Source organism: Choloepus didactylus, chromosome 9, assembly GCF_015220235.1.
Source record: "Choloepus didactylus isolate mChoDid1 chromosome 9, mChoDid1.pri, whole genome shotgun sequence".
Classification (NCBI taxonomy): domain Eukaryota; kingdom Metazoa; phylum Chordata; class Mammalia; order Pilosa; family Megalonychidae; genus Choloepus; species Choloepus didactylus.
This window is the reverse complement of record NC_051315.1, coordinates 50,874,524-50,896,795: the sequence shown is the minus strand read 5'-3', so window position 1 is coordinate 50,896,795 and position 22,272 is coordinate 50,874,524. Positions and strand designations below refer to the sequence as shown.

Here is a 22,272-nt window from a genome sequence, read left to right as displayed (position 1 = left end):
TTTTGTAAAATGGTGAGAGGTGGCATCTTGTGATTTTTTAAAAAAAACACTGTATATGATACCCAGTACCAAGTATATAATGATTGATTGCCAAAGGTTACTTCTCTTCCCTTTCCTGTCTCTTTGAATTAAAGTTCCTGTTTCCTAATGCAATCTTCCTTCAAAAACTAATATATTACTTCATTAATCCATTAATATTTTAATTACTCATTTAGTCAACAAATATTTATTGGGTATCTTTTATCTTGTGGCAGTTATAAGATTAGATAGTTGCAAATTAAAGAGATCCTGAAGAAATGGGAGCCAGAAAGGAAATGTTTTGATGATAGTTATTGGGTTGCAAAGCACCAGAACATGGGGTACCAAGTAGGGGAAACAAGGGAAGGAGTGAGTCTGGAAGGGGCATGAGGGAATCAGATATTGGATTGGATCAGCTATTAACAGAAGCAACAAGATTAGTGATAAAAAAAATTTAGGCTACTTCATATATTTTTTCAGGAGGGACAATGAGAATACCCCATTTTTATATAAATTATATTAAATAACTATATTGTAATAGGCTTTTCAGTACATGCAGAGTGACGCTAGAGAATAAAATTTTTCTGTAAGTGTATACTAAGTCATGTGATAATAGTATTACAAATATTCAGCATCCATTTTTGTTTCTGACAAAAAAGAAAATAAGTACTTCCAGAGTAAAGATATTCTATATCCAAATGGGCTATTTGGGGAAGTTTCATCATATGCATATGAAAAAAAATACTTCTTTGGGATTTTTTGACACAAAATTAAATATCAAATCCTAAAATCATCAAGCAAGAGGTCACTCAGATGAGACATCATCTTGACAATGGTTTTCAAACCGGAGTTTCATGGAGGTGACCCAGACAGTCTTGGAGGCTGTCAGAGGTTGAAAGCAAGACAAGCTAGTAAGTCTCAGAGCCACCCACCTCCACCATAAAAAGAGCAGCTCAGGGTTTATCTGCTTTGCCTGTAATGATTCCATGTAAATTATCTGAAAATGTTAACAAGACTTGGCCTAATTCGTTTTCTTATTTCCAGAAAGAATTAAGGTGACCTTTTCCCACATAAGTCCATTCACTCTATACACATTTTTTGAGAACGTATTATGTGCCAGTTAATATGCTAGTTATGAGTTTACAGAGAAAAGACAGACAAAACCCCATTGTCTGGGAGCTCAAAGTCTAGAAGGGGAAACCAGCACATAAGCAGATAGAGTACTATTTTGTAATTACTTTAATATCACCATGTGCAAGTGGCCATGTGAGCATAGAAATTCTTGATTACCGGTGAAAGTTTTCTGGGTAGAAAATGTAGGAAGTTCATTTTAGTTAGAGAGGAAGCCCATTAAAGGAATGGAGCTGTAAAGTATTGCTACCCAGCCCTATCAAACTCAACACTCTCTTTGATAGCAAATATTTGTAATGCCCCCTTTTACCATTGTTAAATCGAAGTGATACATAATGTAACCTATTTATGCACCTAATTTCACAACATAATTCCCTACCCTTTATGTAAAGGAGAAATAGATGTTATTTATAATAAAATATTTATTTCAGCATATAACTTCTTCAAGCATGTCTACATTAATGATATAATGAGGTATCTAGAGTATTGTACATAGTTATAATGAGGAAGTTTATATTTAAACAATAAATTCAATATTCAAATGAATATTGTTGCACTTTCTTTATATTTGACATTTTGGCATAAGGGTTGAATTTATACATACACACATATGTATATGTATGTGTTTATATGTGTATATATATAATAAATTCAGGCATATATACTTAAATACACACATACATAGAGAAACACTGTTAATGTGATAGCTACAAGTAGTCTGGTACAGCAGTTTTGTATTGGTGACTCAAACATCACAAGCCTTGTTGTCATCGAAGATGTAATTGTCTGAAACAGTGAACAACTAACTCAGTTAAGGTCCAAACTGAATGAGTTAATCATCCTTCAATTACATGTAAAGCACAGGTTCAAGACTCAGTAATAATAAATTGGTTTTTCACCTATACAAATGACTGGCAGGACATTGAAAAGTTGTATAGGACATGGGACAATTTTTGTTGTTGTTGGAGACTGTTCCAGGCATCGTAGGACTTCTACATGCCTCACTCTAGGAAATGAAGGAAAATTTCAAGGAGATATCAAATATTGTACAGATGTAAACCATGATGAAAACTGAAAATAAGTCACTAGGTGTGTCAGTTTGTTATGTATTGATATTAATTAAATAAGATATTGGCCACAGTACCAAACTGAGGTGGCTTCAGAAATTAATGGGAAGTGAATTCCCTTGCTAGAATCTTGGTAACAGAGCAAAATTTCTTAGAAAAGGAAGTTTTGGAAGGCTAATCATGGTAAAGAAAAGAGTCCCCCATCGGCACCCCTCATCTCTTAGCGTGATTGTTGGCTGAAAAGAAAGAGCCATAGAGGATATAATGTTAAAGATTGACAAGTAAGGCTATTGGAGTTCCCCAAGAATGTGGGATGGAATGGAATCCAAAGCATATGTAGAGGGGTTAGTCTTGTGGGCACTGTTTCCTCTCACACAGGAGGAAAAGCTGGTGCTTTTATGGATAAGCTTAAAGGTAGAAAGAAAGAAGTTTAAGGATTTCCCACCATTTATGTCTTCAAGTCTAGGTTTTAAAATACTCTGAGAAATTCTGAATATAATGCAAGCACTACTACTGAATTAAAACCTAAATCTGCCTATTAATCTTAGAAAGCATCTAGTTCAGTCCCCTGCCTAGGAAATTAGAGTATTGTTATTCCTATTTTGCAGATGAGGCTATTGAAACCCAGAAATGTTAAGTGATACACTCAGGCCTACTTTATGCCCTACCACTATTTAGTAGTATATTTTATTCATTCAGCAAATATTGATTGCGTATCATTCAAAGCGGCAGGCATTATTCTAGGATCAGAGATTCAGAAGTAAACAAGACAAAGACTCTGATGGGGACAGAGAAGAAAAAAGATAAGCAAACCAACAAATAAATGACAAAATGATTTCAGAAATGGGTAAGTGCTGTGATGAGAACAAAAGCAGGTGGATGTGATAGAGACTGATGGCTCATTTGGATTGGGCAGTCAGGAATGTCCATTAAGGAGGTGCATTTGAGTTGAGACTTGACCAGTGGATCCTGCCACCTAAATCTCAATGCAGAGCATTTTAAGCAGAAGGAAACTCTAGCAAAATGTCCCAAGAACAAGCTTGGCATGTTAGAAGACAGAAAGAAGGATAGTGGCAACCAGGTTGGAGCTCAGTGAGGGGGGTAGAGTGCTAGGATATGAGGATGCAGAGGCAGGGAAAAAATCGCATCAAGTCATTGGGTTTGGAGTTTATTTTGACCACAATGAGAACCTTTGGAGTGGGAATATCTGACATTTTGAAAGATTGCACGGGTTGATGTCTGCAGACTGGGTAGTCAGGGTAGAAGCAATGGAATCAGTCTGGAGCCTCTGCAGTAATGCAAGAGGGACAAAACAATGACTTGGGCTACATGGTAGCAATAGAAATGAAGGGAAGTAGACAAATTTAGGATATATTTTGGTTGCTGATGGCTAAAAAATTATATGGAGGAGTAAGAGAAAAAGCAGAATTGAGGGTGGTTTCAGATATCTTGCTGTTTGTTTTTTGTTGTTTTTTGGTATGTTTTTGTTTTTGTTTTGTGTTCTGGTGTAAGCAAATTTTACAGATGGTGATATATTTATCCAGTTGGGGGAAACCTGGAGAGATAAAGGTGTATTCTGGAGGAGAAATACCTGTTTTGCCCATGTTAAGTTTGAGATACTTATTAGTCATCCAACCACAGATGGCATGTAAGCAATTGGATGTGCAAGCTGGGAAATGCATGGACAGCCAGAAGTACATATATGAATATGAGAAAGTGAAATGAGATTCATAAATTAAAAATTAGATATACTCATAACAAAGATTGGTTTGGATCAGTGCTTCTACCTTAGGACCGTGCACCAATTTCCCCGTGGCTCTTTTAAAAGGTTCTTGAGATTCATTTTTGGTAGATCTCAAGAATCTTTTAAAAGAGATTTACTTTTAAAAGTGTCATGAATGATTCTGCTCTTTAGATATACAAGATCCAACAGCCATATCTGGGTCTAAGGGGAAGTCCAGGATACGGGTTTTATGTCCTCACAGGTGGAAATTTCTTTAAAATAAATACATAATATAAATAAACAAAAAGAAGTGATTTTCAGCTAAAAGGAAGAACGGTTATGATTTCTAAATTTCTTAATATTAACTGAATTAGGAAGATGTTTTCTTCTCTTCATTGCAATGTCATGGATTACCTTTGAAAAAAATATTTTGGTCAGTGTCAATTAAACATGATGTCTCCCTTGCCAATCACCCTAAATTATAAGTTACTTTAACATTTTCTTTTTATGTACATTCAACTCTGAGGAAGGAAAAATATTTGAATTTTGGATATACATTATTCTATCTATAAAATGTATAATTAACAATGCTAAGAGAATAGTTTGCATATACACTTCTATAAAGAAGACAAAATGTAAGCAAAATTGTTCTTATCAAATTAATCATTTAAATTTTAGCTTGAGTAAATGGAAATTGCCTATTAATAACATGTTGAAGAATATGAATACTGGCAATAACTGGGCTTGCCAATGTCATTAATATCTTCCTGATATTAGGCATCCAGACAGACTAAGGGAAAGATTCTCTACTTCCTAATTGTTGCAGCAGCAACACCATGACACCCATGGAAAATTACCTCATATCATTGATAGAAAGAATCAGTATTATTGGTTCAGTATTCAGAAAGTCAGCTTCTGATTATCTGCCTCAAAATTTCCCCTATATTGCCTATCTATGGCAAATCTTACCTTCAGATATATGCATACTTAAAACCCAGACTACTCTGTTTAGTCACATACTTCATTAATCTCTTTCTTTCCTGAAAATTAGTATTCCTTTGATTAATTACTCGCTCTGGTGGTCTCTTTTCTCTCATAATTTACTGCTATTTTTCATGACTCCTGAATGCAAGCAAGAAAGTCCTCTAATACCTAAGCAACTACAGTGCTTTTCTAGGGAAAATTCTGATAGAAAAGAGGCATTTCTGCTCACATTGATAAGCTTTCTTCATTTGATGAACAGTGAAATGGATTCAAGGAAAAACTTAGCAGACATCTAAATAGGAACTCTGATCATCTTGTTAGTGTTCTTTCTGAGCCTGATCAATAGATATCATTAGTTTGTTGAAGTAAATTTCTAAAATATCAGACATAAATTCTCTCATTCTCTCTCCCTCTCCCTATTACCCCCTCCCCCCCCATATATTTCCTGGAAGTTAAGGCAAAAGTTTCCATTGGCTTGGGTTGGAGCTGTTGGTCATGCCTTAAAAAATCTTTGGCATGACAAGTGAGTGACACAAGGGTATTGAATGGCATAACTTATGGAACTAAGGAAAGTTAGAGTGCTCCATCAAAAAAAAAAGGTTTTTTTGCTCTCAGTTAATCATTAATTCATTAGTTATATGTGATCTATTGATTATATTTTGATAAAGATGACATAAGATACAATTTTTTGTTAAATATTTCTCAGTACAAGCTTAGTTTCCATTTAAAAAACACAGCCTCCATGTATTTGTTTATTTCCTGTATTATTTTCCTAATACTGTTTAAAATCATTGGATGACCAGTATTCCATCTCACTCTAACTCTCTTACTAATAAGGAAAATTTGAGTTCAAATGGCAGCATAATCAATGACAAGTTATTTAAAAAAAAAAGACCCTCAACAGTAAAAGATGTCAAATATTGGAATGAGTTTCTCAGGGAGGTCATAAAATGTCCTACTCTTTAAAAACCATAGTTTGTCAGGGAGTTTATAAGGTTTGGTATGAATAGGGAATAATAAGATAGGTGATTCCCCAAGGTTCTTTCACATTTATAATATATCTCTTTGATTATATTAGAGAATGTGTCCTTAGAAATATAGAAATAGTGTGATTCAAGCTGAACAAAGAACAAAAAAGTAGTTTTAATCTTGTTTTTCAGTTTTATTGAGAAGGTAATTCATTGAATGGTGTGGACAACAAGTACCAAAGCTGAAAGGGAATAGAAATGAAATCTAAAACAAAACATGAGTATGGATTCATACAATTTGTTGCTCACTAAGTGTTGTTCCTATTTCCCTATTTGTAACAAAGTATTTCTTGACAAACAGGACAGAATCATGGATTAAATAGAAGGTTTCAGTGATGATTTATTCTATCAATCCTGTAGATGAAACAAAAAAACTGCATATTTATAGTTTCGAATTTATAAAAAAGTATTCTATTCACTTAGTTATGGCAAAGGTTTAGAGAATTAACCTCTGAAATAAAATATTTTAAGTGTAAGAATCTTGAAAATGCTTACTAAAAATAAAGTAGAATTACTTTTCAAAATTATTTTTAAATATAAGTTTCTTTCTTATTCATGAGGCTTTCTCAGTTTGTAGCCAGATTTATTCTTGAAGTGGAGTTGTTTAATACTGAAGAAATCACCTATTCGGATTGTAGGCCTTCAAAAAGAATTCCACATGCACTAAGAAAGAATATTGCCTGATTTATTTTTAAATGTCTAGTAAAACTAAAAACAGTCTTCTTGAGTTTGGATCTACTATCTAACATATTTATAAAACTTTAATTGTTGAGGATATATATTTTAAAATAATGTGCAAAAAGTCATAAACTTAAGAAAGGAACCTAACTTTTATTTCAAAATAAGAAGGTATCTAGGGCTTTTATAAACTATGAATGTGGATCACTTTTTTTAAAAACCTTTAAAATTGGATGAGATTCATCAGCCTCCCAGAAATATGACATAATTGAATTTCCGGAGGAAGAATCATTTTACATAAAAAGCCAATCCTGACAAAAGCCATTAAAAATCAAAGTCTTAAATAAGTAGTCTTACATTACTGTGACATTCTGGCAAAAAAACTTTGAAATATCATTCAGTCACAATAAAGGAGTTGAGTTCCAAGATGGTGCGGGTGCTTGTAAGGTAGGGACTTGATTTGACCTCTTGGAGTTCATATGCCTCCTTTGTACTGTAGTGCAGGGGCAGCACTGGAAACAATATACCTTGCTTAGGTCTGCTGCAACAGGCCTCACCTCTTTTCTTTTCTTTTTTTTTTTTTTTTTTTTGATCTTTCACTTTTTTAAATCCTTAACTGAAGTAAAAGATAACTGTTTTAAGTAATAATATTAACAAAGTATTTGCAGAATATTTATTATGGATAAGTGAAATGAATGACAACAGTCTTACCATGGACATGATAAATGATTTGGGAATACTCCATTAGGTACCTGCAGTAGACGTGGAGCAGGTAGATTGAAGCTAGACTTAGGTTTGTTAAATATGTATAGTGTAAACTCTAAAGCAACCACTAATCTTTTTTATGTGTATTTAAATTTTTATGCACTTTCATTGTGAACTCTAACATATGTACATAACACCGATAACTTTCAAAGTATGATTTAACAAGTACTTAGCAAATTTCAAAGAATGTTATGGATTACAGTTCCACAATTTCAGTTATTTCCATTATTTTAAAATATAACATATATACAGAAAGTTGTTAACTTTCAAAATACAGCTCAACAAGTAGTTATATAGGTAACTTCAAAAAATGTTATGTGTTGCAGTTCCACAGTTTTAGTTCTTTCCTTACGGTGAATTATAGGATATATACAGAAAGATGAAGACTTTCAAAGCACAATTCAATGAATAGCTATAGAGCAAATTTCAAAGAACGTTATAGGTTACAGTTCCACCATTTCAGTTATTTTCTTCTAGCTATTCTGATACCCTAGCATCTAAAATACGTATATATATATTTATTTACTTATATAAAATTTCAGTATTTGTAATCCTTTGTTAAATCTTATTTTGTCTGTTGCTACCCCTTCCTCTTGTTTATTCACGTTCTCGATCTTCGGGGTGTCTAGGCAGTGACCACCCTAATTTGTGCATACTGAAAGGGGGTGTTGACATTATGGGGAAGAGGGTGGCATCTGATTGTTGTTCTTAAAGAGGCTATTGCCTCTGGGTTTTAGGACTTGTCTGGCATAGGAACACTCTGGTGGATTTAAGTTTCTGAGAGATAAAACTTAGTGAGTAAATCTTTTATAGAATCTCAGATAGGGACCTAGGTATTTCGGGACTACTTTTGGTAAGGGCATGGCATACTGTGGCTATTTGGGATATCTAGCTGGGGATTGCAGAAGAGAAACCTCCAGGATAGCCTCTCAGCTCTATTTGAGATCTCTTAGCCACTGTAACCTTATTTTGTTACCTTTCCTTTTCCCCTTTCGGTCAAGTAGGCATTTTCAATCTCTCACTGCCAGGGCCAGGCTCATTCCTGGGAGTCACGTCCCACATCGCAGGGGAGATTCATTCCTCTGGGAGTCATGTCCCATGGCTCACCTCTTTTTATACCTTATTTATTACCACTATATCTTTGTATTTCGTAATAATAATCAGACTTTACCATCTTGTGAGTTTTACACTTTTTTTTTTTAGTTTCTACAAAAAGCAACAATAAGCAGATAATATTTTTCTACCACCAGTGAAAACCTCAAGAAATGACATTTAGGAAAAGAATTCTTCATCTTTACTGAACTCCTTTAAAAATTGTTTTGAATAGTTTTGTGAATAATTTCATTTATGATATTTTTAAAAATCAGAAACCACAAAAATAGGTTTCCATAATAGTATGGCCATATATTACCATGAAATTATATATGCTGCAAGATAAATCATGCATCCTGAAAACAATTCTACTCAGTCAAATGCTGATGTTAACACAATCAAATTATATGGTAGTTGTTGGTCCCCTTTTTCATCTGTAGGTAATACAAAGATAACCCACTGAACTAAATAATGGGGACTAATGATTCCCAAAGAATCAGCAAGAGACTCGTAATTCTTTAGTCCACTCTCTGTGAGATATTGGTACAATCAGTTCTCTCTATTCTGTAAACTGGGGCAAGACACAGTAAGTGTTTAAAGAGACGTTTAAAGTCCTGAAGAAGAAAAGAGCTATTTCCATGCTAAGTGCCATGCTGTACACAACTACAGCTAACAAAGAATGCCCAGACATGTTAGCACCAACCTGATAACGAAAGAAATAAGCGAAACACATTTGTAACCCTGTCCAACTAGCACAAGTAGTTGCACTTGGGCCCACATTGCAGACTAACACCAAGATGGTACTGACTGTTGAAGTCAAATTTCACTGATCCCTTGATTGTATGATATATGAACATATCTCAGTAAAACGGAATTAAAAAAAAATTCACTCATCCTTGTAATACAACTGAGATAAAACAACTGCTTAGCCTCTTCTCCCTCTCTCTCACTTTGGCTGTCTCTCAGTCTCTTTCTCTTCCTCTCATTACCTCTGTAATTATTTTGTATGAATAATAGCAATTTGGTTGAGATTTCATCCTGAACCATTTTTCTTAACCTTTTTTCTTTAGGAAAGTTGTCACTTATGTGTTATAGGTTTTACATTGCTTTATCTGCTGAGTATAAACTTTCTGCCATCTAGGTTTTATTTTATTTTAATGTAATCCTAGAAGGAACATCAGAGGTTTATTTGAGGGGAGGGCAGAAAGGAAGGTGGCATTCACAGTGGATTTGATTCCTTTTCTCATTGTAATATCTTTTTTGCTTCACTATCTTCAAGCCTGAAGAGTCATTAGAACTTATTGTCACAATATGTTACAGTTGTGTACTCATTTGTTTTGAAGCATTTTAGTTCATTAACCAAATGCCTAGAGAATTTTCATTCTATTTCATTTATTTGTGGGTTCAGAGAGAAATTTTGATCCAAATAATAGAACAATAATCCTCAAATATTTTTGAATTCTCAACACAAGTAAATAGGTAGCAGAAAGAAGAAGGAAAATAAACACATGAACTTGAGGTGTGAAGTGTAGAAATAGTAAGATATTGAAGCAGGGTGATTTCAGTTATCAGTCTGAGCAGTTAGTGCTCCTAAATTAAAAAAATCTTGTCTTTCAAAGTCCCTGCTGTTTCCTGATGGGACTTCCAGGCCATTGTGAAAGCTCTCCAGTTAGGATTCCAGAGATCTCAATTGTGTATATGGAAAGTGTGGAATGTCTATCAACCCCACAATATCAAGTTCCTGCTACTAATGGAACAAGAACATATGGAACCTTCAAATAAAAACATGAAAAGCTACCATTTACTGGGTATTATTAACAGCCCTGTAAGGTAGGCATTTTTATTCCCGTTTTACAGATGAAGAAACTGAAGCTTAGAGATTAAATAAATAACTTGTTCAAGGTCACATACTGGTATGGAAGCAGAATTCTAAAACAAGTTTGTCTGTTCCAAAGTCCCTACACATAAGTGGTAGGCTAAAACTACTGATGCGACAAATAATGAAAAGCTGAGTTTTCTCCCAGGGAATCACCCAACACTAACTCAAACTCTCCATTCATTCACTGAGAAGATTTTAAATCTGTGAAAAACAATCTCCTTCATTTTAGTCTGAGAATAATAATTCAGCATTGTAAACAGAGAAGACTCGCCTTATAAAATGGAGTCCAGTTGCAACAAACACATTTCAATTCCTAAAAGCTCCTCTAACCTCCAGAAGGTTCCAATACTAACTGGAAAAATTTCAGGGGACACTGAGGGATCTCCCCTTCCCCTGTGATGACTGTGGCGCACAAGGGGAAAGAAAACTAGAATACATATGATAGCATTTTAATGAAAAGGTTTTTCTTGATTTTTAGTGCTCTCTTTTCGCCAATCAATATTAATCAATATGGGGTGATAGCTATGCCATGTGTTATTTCTTTAATTAAGATATCTATTCTTAACCCAGTTGGATGTACTTTGTGAAATAAGCACCGACAGTGAACAGATAAAATGACTCAATAATTGATTGGTAAACACCATGTAACTATGGAATAATTATATGCCCTTGTGAATTATATAGTACTTAGAGTTGACATTATTTAAGGAACCTAAAAAATGAACTCGTAATTTGTACTTATCAGATTTCGAGTCCAAACAACCAATTAAGTATCCTGTTATTATATGAAGTGTCCTATCATTAGATACCTGGTCAGTAATAATCATGCAATTAGTTATACAAGTCACACCCGAAAGCTACAATACAATTACAATATCATTGGGATATCAAGAAACAATTTAATCAATGTAGGAAATTTAGGAAGAAAAAAGAAAAATTGCATTTAAATGTAGTGCCTAATACATGCATACAGTCTTCCAATAAGTGTTCCCACAGCTGAGGCTTGACCAGCCCCATCTTATTATTCAGCTCTCTCAACTCTTGTCAGCTCCTCAGCAAGGTCTTCCTTGACCTTCCATTCTAACATGGTGCCCCACTCCAAGCCACATCCCCATACACGCTTCATCATATTAATCTGTTTTATTATCAACATTGTTCTTTTCACTACTGAAATTATCTTATTATTGTTTGTTTTAAAAACCTCTCTCCCCATTAGAAAATGAACCTTGTTTCTCTTCTTTAGAGAAGACAACTCTCTCTATTAGAAAAGACACCTTGTTTGTTTAACACTATAATCCCAGTGTTGCACTTGCTATGTGGCACTTAGTAGGAATTTTGGGGGAATAAATGATTTATTGAACACCTATTATGTGCAAGGCACTTGGTTAGAGCATAAAATAAGACAGATCTTCTGGCCCATGGTTCTTAAATGCCAAGATATTAAATTAATTTACCACATGCTTGCAAAGTATTTTCCAATCAGGAGTAGAATCTTAAAAAAGAAATGTCTTTTTTGCATTGTTTTAACCTGATTCTGCCTACTTTGCTTCACGGGAACATATTGAACTGTTTACCAACGGTTTCTGATCATTCATGTTTATTTCCACAGACAACAACGTTAATTGGTCTTCTGAAGACAGCTCGACTCCTTCGTCTTGTGAGAGTGGCCAGGAAACTTGATCGATACTCAGAATATGGCGCTGCTGTTCTAATGCTCTTAATGTGCATTTTTGCCCTGATTGCTCACTGGCTGGCTTGCATTTGGTATGCGATTGGTAATGTTGAAAGGCCATACCTGACTGACAAAATCGGATGGTTGGATTCCTTAGGACAGCAAATTGGGAAACGTTACAACGAGAGTGACTCAAGTTCTGGACCATCCATTAAAGACAAATACGTCACAGCACTTTATTTTACCTTCAGCAGTTTAACCAGCGTAGGATTCGGGAATGTGTCCCCTAACACCAATTCAGAGAAAATCTTTTCGATTTGCGTCATGTTGATTGGCTGTAAGTAGATTTCTCTTTTGTTAACTATTAGAATAAAATAACACCACAAAATTTTTTATCTCTAGAACATCTAGAGTAAGACAAAGAGAAAATTATAGAAAATTGTGGAGATGCTGGATTACATATATGAGCTATATATTCTATCAAATCTGATTATCTCTGTGAAGGAGAGACACCAACGGTCTTTCAGAACCTCAGCAAACCACGGGTGTAAAACTGGAGTGAAGCAGGTCTGTCTTGGGATTCAGGAAAGCCCTCACTGAACACCCGGGGTATTCCGTAGACATCCCAGAGAGAGGATGCTAACCTCGCACTAATGAAGCTTTGATGCTTAGTTCTTTGATCTTTGTTTTGTTGCTGTTAAGGTTCATTTTTTTGTCATATAGATACCTAGTTTTGCTGGCACCATTTGTTGGAAAGACTATTCTTTCCCCATTGAATCACCTTGTCAAAAACGAATTGACCATCTATTTGTAGGTCTATTTCTGGCTTTCTATTTTGTTCCATGAACTGCATGTCTACTCTTGCACCAATACCATACTGTACTGATTAATGTAGCTCTCTTGAAAGTTGTAAAATCAGGTATTAGGGTTGCGAGATTTAGCAAATGAAAATACAGAACACCCAGTTAAATCTGAATTTCGGATAAACAACGAATAATTTTTTGGTAAAGTAGGTCCTGTGTATTTTATTTATCAATCCAGCAGGTTGTGTAAGTTCAAATTTGATCTTTTACAAAAGTGTTTCGTAGGAATGTTTTAATTATGAGTTCAATTTAATAAATATTGAGCTATTCACATTTTCTATTATTTTGTTTCAGTTTGGGTTATTCGTGTAATTCAAAGAATTTGTCCATTTCATCTAAATAGGAGATAATCTTTGCAACCTGGGAGTACACAGAGATTTTTTAGATGGAACACAACAATCCTGAACCATAAAATAAAAATTGGTAAATTGGATTTCATCAAAATTAGTAACTTCTGATCTTTGAAACAGTTAAGAAAAGGAAAAGGCAAATGAAAGATTGGAAGAAAATATTCTCAATACTTAGATCTGAAAAAGGACTTGTACCCAGAAATACATCAAGAACTCTCACAACTCCAGATTAGGAAAACAAACAACTTAAGTTTAAAAGGAAACAAAAGATTTGAAAAGTTACTTGACAAAAAAAAAAAAAAAGATATGGATGGCTAATAAGTGCATAAAAATATGTTATTAGTCATCAGGGAAATACACTTTAAAAGCACAGTATCACTTCACATCCACCAAAATAGCTACAATTAAAAAGACTGACAGTACAAAATGTTAAAAACGATACGGAAATGTGGAATGACCAGTGCTCTCATACATTGCTGGCGGAAACGTGAAATGATCCAGCCACTTTAGGAAACAATTTGGCAGTTACTTATGAAGTTAAATATATACTTACCATACAACTCAGCCATTCCATTCTTGGTGTTTAACTAAGGGAAATGAAAATATATGTCCATGCAAAGGTGTGTATGTAAGTGTTCATCGCAGTTTTATTCATAATAGCCAAAAACTAGAAACCAGTTTCCATCAACAGGAGAAGAGACAAACCAACTCTGGCATTGCCATAAAATAGAATTTTACTCATCAATAAAAAAAGAACAAATTACTGATACACACAACAGGATGAATCTCTAAACAGTATGCTGAGCAAAATTCAGATATAATCAGTACATACTTTGATTCCATTTATATGACATCCTAGAAAATACAAACTACTCTTTAAGAACAGAATGGAGATCAGTGATTGCTAGCATCTGAAATGAATGGATCAGAGAGCAAAGGGGGGCATTTTATTATCTGTAAATAATGGAGGCATTATTTACAATGGAGGCATTTTATTATTTGTAAGTTAACACCTCAATGAAATTTATTTTTTTAAGTTACAAATTTTTTAACATTTGTGTAATAGGTAGAAAAGCAAAGTGTATTTGTTCCGTCAGCATGTTTCAGCTAGTACCCAATGACCAACCAAATGTGTTAGTTAACATATCAGATTTTGGGTATGTTGTGCTGAAGAAAGCTGTAAGACATAATCTATTTTATATCTATAATACCTAAACCTAAAGCAAACCATTCTGATGAATTAAGAACTCCCTATTATGGAAAGCTAAATAAAATATTAAGTTGAGGAGAGAAATGCCTATATACATAAACAATCTGCAAACTTATTTTTGAGTATTTTATGCCAGTTGATGGGCATTAACTAAATGTATAGAGAGTATAATCATTTTGTGTTTCTCTTTAGCCTGCAGCCTTTAGCTTCATTTGCTTCCTTTAAAAATAGAAAAAAAAAATTCATGTCTTGATTAATTTTAAACAGTCATCAACATAGAATTTCCTAAGAGAAATACTTCAAATGGTCAGTCATGTATTCAACTGTACTTACAATCTAGATTTTACCATCTGGTCAATGAGTGAAAAATACCTACTTAGGAACCAAACTGAAGTTTTGGCTTGTTTTGACAGCAATATGAACATAAAACTATAGTATTTATTAAAAATGAAATAATTGTTTCCTAACTCTTCTCCCTTGTATAATTATGTGGTTTAGCTAAAATAACTAGCATTGATTATATGTCCTCTGATTGAATCAAGTGAACTTAATGTACACTAACTAAACTATTTCCTAAGAACAGAAGAGCACACATAAATATTTCCAACATTACTTGGGAAAGGTAAAATATATTTCTCACATAAATCTCCTTGGATCACAGGAATCAGTTTCAGGCAAGTATTGCTAATTCCTTTCTTAATCAGCTATTCATTTACTCAAATTAAGCTCTCCTCTTCTTCCTGTGGAGCTTGTCTACCTTACCAAGAAATACGGTCTCTCACATGTCCCAGTTCAGCCTCATTACAGGTCTTCCCAACTTTTGTCCCCTTAAACAGATGAAACAAATGCCCACTTCTTTCTCTAGGACATTCTTTTACATGAGGTATCTATGGCAAACAAAGATCGTGCTAACCAAGAGACAGAGATAAGGTAAAACAGAATACAAATTCCAATTAAGGTAGATTATTTTAAAACAGCCTGAATCTGGCCAAAAGCTACTTTCAAAATGGTTAGGTGGTTTATATGGATAATGGTTTGTAAAATGTGTTTGAGAAAAAATATGCATTGGTTGAATATAGTTTAATCAAACTGTTCAAGCTGTTTTTCCCCCACCTGCTTGGAATAGTGCTTTCCACTGACTTAAATGTATGTTACCTCCTTTCTAAGGTTCCGGCACACTCCCAAATATCCATACACAGACCATGCATCACAATGTGACTTTCTGTACAGAGCATAGCATTTCTTTTTTGAATTATTAGAAACTGAATACAAATGCAAAAAGGAAAAGAGAAGATACTGAAAGAGCTTATTTTAAATCATAAAGATTTAGCCCAGGAATTAGTAATAAGAATATTCTCAAGTACTGCGTGTATAGCAAGGGATGTCATAACTGTTTCTCCTTATAGATGAAAGAACAAAAATGAATTCCAGTTTTCTCTATAAAATAAAATTATTTTCACACTGTAATCCAGAGCTATCTGTTTCTCATGCAGAAATATAAAAATAAATTTTAAGATTTAAAATTGTATACAGATTAACACTGTATGGAAACTATGATGAGTTCCTTAAAACAATTTATTATTTCTTAACAATCCAAAGTATTCAAAAAAATCTTAGGATTATAATAGATTTTGAATATTGCAAGGTTAGATTTAAGGCTGAGAAGCAGTGATGTCACAATTAAAAAAATAATTATTTCAACCCCAATTCAAATATTGGTTTTAAAATCCCTGAAATATATTTTTGCTCCATGCAATTTTTTTCTAGAAAACATATTTATGGTAACCCCATGACATGCCTTTTAATTACAAATGAACCAGTTTATTCTAAATGTATTTTACCTCTAGTCAGTACCCCAGGCCACAGGTTGATATTGTAAACAATCTGAATTTTTACTTTAATTTAGAACCCATGGTGAATTTGGATAGAACCTGAATAACTTTCTTTCCAGATTTATCATTAAAAGCATAAAATTTAAAATAGTATTAGCTTAGCTCCTTTTTCCCCATGGGCAGTGGTAAATAATCACAACTGTATTGAGATGCTTGAAATCTACATACCTGAGATTCTGACAAGATATGATATGCCCAAGTGCAGTTTTCCTCCATAACTTTGTGTTTTTTTGGTCCAATCCAGCATTAATGTATGCAAGCATTTTTGGGAATGTATCTGCAATTATCCAAAGACTATATTCGGGAACTGCCAGGTACCACATGCAAATGCTGCGAGTAAAAGAGTTCATCCGCTTTCACCAAATTCCCAACCCTCTGAGACAACGGCTTGAAGAATATTTCCAGCATGCATGGACTTACACCAATGGCATTGACATGAACATGGTATGTGTTTCTGTTTTTCACAACTGAAGTGCCACAGGCATTACAGCTATAGCCAAAACAGAAAAGCCGATCTCACCAGCTTTAAACCCCTTGCTTTTGTTTTCCTTTCTCAGATGTTTATTTTCTCCCCTGGAGATAGTCTCTCATTCTCAATTCATGGCATTGCATGGTGCTATATCTAGTTATACTGTGTGGCAAAGGCATTATAACGTAATGCAAACTGATATAACTGTGTGTGGTAGAGTTCCCACTTCTAGTTAGAGACATTCATTGCTTTAGCTGGGACTTGGGCTTTCACTGCTTAGCCTAGTTGCCAACACTCAAAAAAAAAAAAAAAGGACCCATGGGCATTAAGATTTGGCAAGTAAACATTAACAACTCTGATGCCCCCAAGCTGATATCATTTTTAATATTGATGAAAACCAAGCTTAACACTCTTTAAAAGATAGAATGTTTTCAGGATTTGTGGTAGCAGTTAGGGAATTGAAGTATGTTGTAAGCGTTTTACGATACGAAGTTTCATGCCTCTTTTAAGGACATTTTTTCTCTATTGTAAACAATTAACTATGTGCCCATTTACTGTACCTGGTTAATGCATCTTTCCTTTCAAGGGGGAAATATGGTTTCCTTCATACCTTTTAAGCAAATGCGACATCAACAAGCACTTTATTGTAATCTTTCCCTCCTTTATCAATCACTGCTCACAGATCAACACAATTAATAATATTACCACGGTCCAAAGAGGTCTTTTTACTATTAGGAGAATTACTTACATTCTTTTGACCTTGCCGTTTGGTTGCAGAGACTGATTGCTAAAGATAAATTATTTGAAAAATCCAAATTCCATGGCATATCATAGAGATATAATAAAATGATTAAAAATATGATGCCCTCCCCTCTGGCAACTCCACTGGGCAGGAGCACTGTTTCTAAGAATTCTTCAGAAAGTAAAATCACGTTTCAAGACATCAATAGCATAACACAAGTTTTGCATAAGTGACCCTGTACAATTTAGAGTGATAATCTTTGAAAGTAATTGATAATTTTTTGTTAGTAACATTCTAACAGAAAGCAAAGTTCACAATTAGCAGAGTGCAGAAAGCATTGTAAATATTACCTAACTCAAAAGACATATTAATATATGGATATGTTTATCAGAGCTGTCTGTGATTTATTTGAATCAGTATTAAAGATATGCCATTATAAAAAAATTTGAAGAGCTAATCCATGAATACATTTCATATAAAACTATAACTGAATTCCAAGAGTTATTTCCAATGATCTCAAAGCTTCTTGTGAAAAATTCATTTGATAAATTGATCTCAAAAAAGGAAGACTTTAGTCTCACGAGAAAGAGTGCCTACAAATACCTTTTAAGCAAATACCTTTTAAGCAAATTCGACATCAACGAGCACTTTATTGTAATCTTTCCCTCCTTTATCAATCACTGCTCACAAATCAACACAAGTAATAATATTACCACGGTCCAAAGAGGACTTTTTACTATTAGGAGAATTACTTACATTCTTTTGACCTTGCCATTTGGTTGCAGAGACTGATTGCAAAGAATTGTTAACAAAGAATTTCAGCATTCAGAAACTATTGGGTAATCTCTAAAGTTGGGTTGGCTGAAGCAGTGACAAGGATTTTTAATCAAAACATGTCACCCAATTGTGTTGTTCCATATTGCCAGATTATTTCAAAAACAGTAATAAAACAACAATCATTTATTGTACCTCCTCTCTCCATATAACTCTAGTTTTGTGACCATTTTTTGTGATAAAAAGTCTATTTTGTGACAATTACTTACCTTTTATTGTGTGCCTCTATTACCTATAAATATGGTTTATATACCACTTGCCTATTTACAATGTACTTATGAAAGATTTATCTCTTTCCTGTCTGCTTCACACCTTAATACATGGAATCACAACACCCACCGGTAAGAACAGGAGGTATTTATATCCAATTTAATTCTCGTGTAAATTGTGGAGAACACCCTTGTTATCTGTTAGGTTTAGAGCTTGTTAAATGATTTCCACTGTTAGTTCTGATCTTCTTTTGCATGATGTAGTGAAGGAAACACAAAGTAAGAATCTGGGGGAGATAACCTGAAGGAGGCCAAGTACAGAACAGAAACCCTTAATTTTAACAACAGCTTGACCTCCAGCAATATTTATATGTAGTTTCCCACTCCCATAAAAATTCACTACTTGGCCCCTACCCCCACTCTGATAAGGGTTTGGGTATACGGTTTGCATTAGAGAATTGTCATAAAGAAAATGTCACTCTCTTTCATGATCCTCTATTTTCATGATATAGGTGCTTTTTTTCCTCTCATCTGCATGCCTGTGTTACATGATCCTGGAGTGTGTGAGCTCTAAACCATGTGCTGCTGAGTTTTGCATGTGGTTTTGAGAGCTTGACTTTGCACGAACTTCTTGTTAGTTCACAGTGTCTACATTTCTCATCTTGTGACTACAAAGTGAGTAAAAATCAAAGTGCAAGATAACTCGGCAAACTTGGCAAATGGAAAATGCCTGCTTATTAAGTATGCTGTGCAAAACAAAGCTGATCAGAGAAAAACAACCACACCCTTATATTATCGAGAGGTTAAAAAAAAATCAAAGTAGATTGTTAAAATCCCTGGGTCTTGCTAGTTTATTAACTAAACTGTAATTAAAGAATGGCTTAAAGTGATTTAATGTATGCATTGTGATACATACAAAGACATCAAACTGTTGTATTTGCATTCCATGTTATTTCATTTAAGTATAACATTAATTATAATTTCTCATGAAACATTTCAGAAGGTCATTTTTACTTTTACTATTAGACCATGTCCAAATGACGTACAGTGTCCAATCACAAGTATTAATTGACCTAAAATTATTTTTCATGACTCAAAATATTAAATTGTTAGATCATACATAGATAAAAGGGGGAGAAAAAAAGAATACAATTGACCTTTAAAAAATGCAGCCATACTGCTTATTCCCTCCATCTTTTGGTTTTTGTGAAAAAGTTATTGCCAGAACAGTCCAAAACTGAAAGCATCCTGGAAACACTTATGGACTCCTTTTCAGATGAACCAAATGATTCATACTACAAAAGCAAACAGCCAGTGAAAGGAAAGTGTTCTTTTGAGTCTGATTTCAGTCTTATGAATAATAAAATTACTGGAAAGATATCTACATGTCAATTCTGAAGAACCCTTTCCTTCCCACCCCCGTAAATTTAACTGGTTAGGAATAAAGAGAGGCTTACTCAGATTAGGACTGAAAGCATCTCTAATACTCAGAAAAATAATTTCCCTAAACCAAAGCTGACTTCTGAGACAGTTTGAAACCTTCTAAGGATAGCTGGCATTGATTCTAGTTGCAGAATCACCAAGAATGGAAAATCATCTTCCATGTCAATGTAGAATCAAGTTTCCTCACACAAAGAGCCTGGCATGAATGGAGAAGGGCTCCAATAACCCTGACGTACATTTCATTCTGGATGGTGGGAGATAAACCATTTGGGACAGAAACCAGTCCATAGTTTAATACTGTACATTGGCATGGAAGAAGAGCTTTTACAACCCTTTAATGGAAAATTTCATTCCTTATCTGAAAATGCCCCCTCTTCTCGAGTAGTGCCTGGCTAATAGAAAAAAAAATGCAGAATAGAGATTCAGAAGACACAAGCACTAGCTCTCAATCCGCCACCAATGTTGGACAAGTCACTTAACCTTTCTGCACTTTGTTTAAGCCAGTCATTTTCAAATATTTTTAAAGCATGAGAATTAAAATATTCTAAATATGTAAAACAGTTATTATGGAAGCTTTTCTGGTTGAGGATGGAAATTACAACCTTTCTGCTGCTTGCCTGCCCCCTCCTGCTCCCCCACCCCCGGCCTTCGCTGCGGTGGTCTCTGAGTCTTCTTTATGGAACATCTGCTCCTACATGGAACACCAGTCAGAAACCACTGGTGTGGGGGGTGGCCAGGAGTTTTGACATAAGAGAACGAAAGGAGACCATTTCAGGTAAAGGCAGTGGCAGAAGTAGAGGCACTGGGGGAGAGTACAAGGCAGAATTAAGGTGGGTAATCCAGAAACCACTTCAATTTATTTTAGGAAGAAAAGGGAACAACTGAGTACTTTTTTAGCCTGGGTTCTAGAAGACAGATATAGAAAAGAGTTGGGATAAGAGTCTAGGAAGAGGGATAAACTCTTCAGCAGGATGGATAGTCAAGTTTTCCTTAAAGGCAGGCAAGGAAGAAAAGAGTGACAGTGAAGCCACTGACTTTGAGGAGTAAAGGAGAAAATTGGATGGCACTTCCAATCTTTGGCCCAGTTTCCTTGATCAGAAAGAGACTAGATTAATTCCTCAGAAAGGAAGAGATATAGGATAGGAGTGGAGTTAAAGATGGTGAGAAGTACTGGAACAGATACCTTGGAAGTTTCAATTGAGTCACCCAAATAGGCTAAAAATACTTAAAACTGAAGTGGACTTTGAGGGGAAAAGCATATAAGTTTAATGGATCTGATGAACAAAGCCAATGAAAATGGAAAAAAGAATAATAAAGAATGATATTCTTCAATAGAAATTCTTATTTCTAGGAGCAGATATGATTTCTAAGGAGCATTTTCATGAATATCTTATTTTCTTTACTTCCACAACTGTTTTCTGGTTCATCAGAGCAGCCTCTGCTACTAGCACTAACCTTATTTCTACATCCATGATCTAACTCAACTCCATCAAACACTTTATGCCCATTCTCTCCATTTATTTAAATTACATCATCACTGGCAAACCTACACATTCAGATCTATGCTGCTCAAAATATAATGATGAGCTCTTTCAGTTAGCAATTCAGATAAAAATGATCCTTATGGCATTAAATGTCATCAGAAATGTCAAAGCCAAGCTTACAAAATAGCATGGCTATTTTTACCATATCATTTTTATCCCTCCTTACCTTTTTAAAATGATGCTTTTTGTACTGAAGTAGATAAATGTGGTCAATGAAAAAACATTGAGTAAATAGCATCTCCCCCGCCCCAAATCCAAACACCTTGACAAGTCAGTCCACACATTTAAAAGGGGGCATGCAGATTGGGGAAAAAAAAAACTTCATTTAAATGATGACCCACAGGGTGGTGACACCTTTTGATTTTCCATGAAGAAATGCCTAGTTTTTAGGTAGGAGTTGCATTAAAATTATAGATTTCCACAATGCACTTTAAGAGATATTTTCATCTGCATGTTTGATTAGGTTATTGCCTTGCTCTGAAGAAACTGGGTAGGTAGTACAATTTTGCACTGGCAGGCAGTTGGTCACAACCTTGTCACCCCTGATAGCCTACTGCAACCAACACCTGTACAACAGGTATTTAAGAAAGGGCAAGTTTCACATGCCCTTCCTATTTCCTACCAAAGCAATTTACCCTAACACTCTTAGAAATACCACAGAGAACTGTAACTGCCATCT

At 34.6% G+C, this 22,272-nt stretch overlaps 1 protein-coding gene across 1 annotated transcript in view; it reads left to right on the top strand.

The window, feature by feature from the left end:
• KCNH7 (potassium voltage-gated channel subfamily H member 7) overlaps positions 1-22,272 on the top strand; it is a 527,676-nt gene that overhangs the window by 457,992 nt on the left and 47,412 nt on the right. The window contains exons 8-9 of the mRNA XM_037848865.1: positions 11,975-12,374; positions 16,597-16,796. Of these exons, the coding sequence (XP_037704793.1) occupies positions 11,975-12,374; positions 16,597-16,796 (600 nt within the window). The remainder of the gene's footprint in view (positions 1-11,974; positions 12,375-16,596; positions 16,797-22,272) is intronic.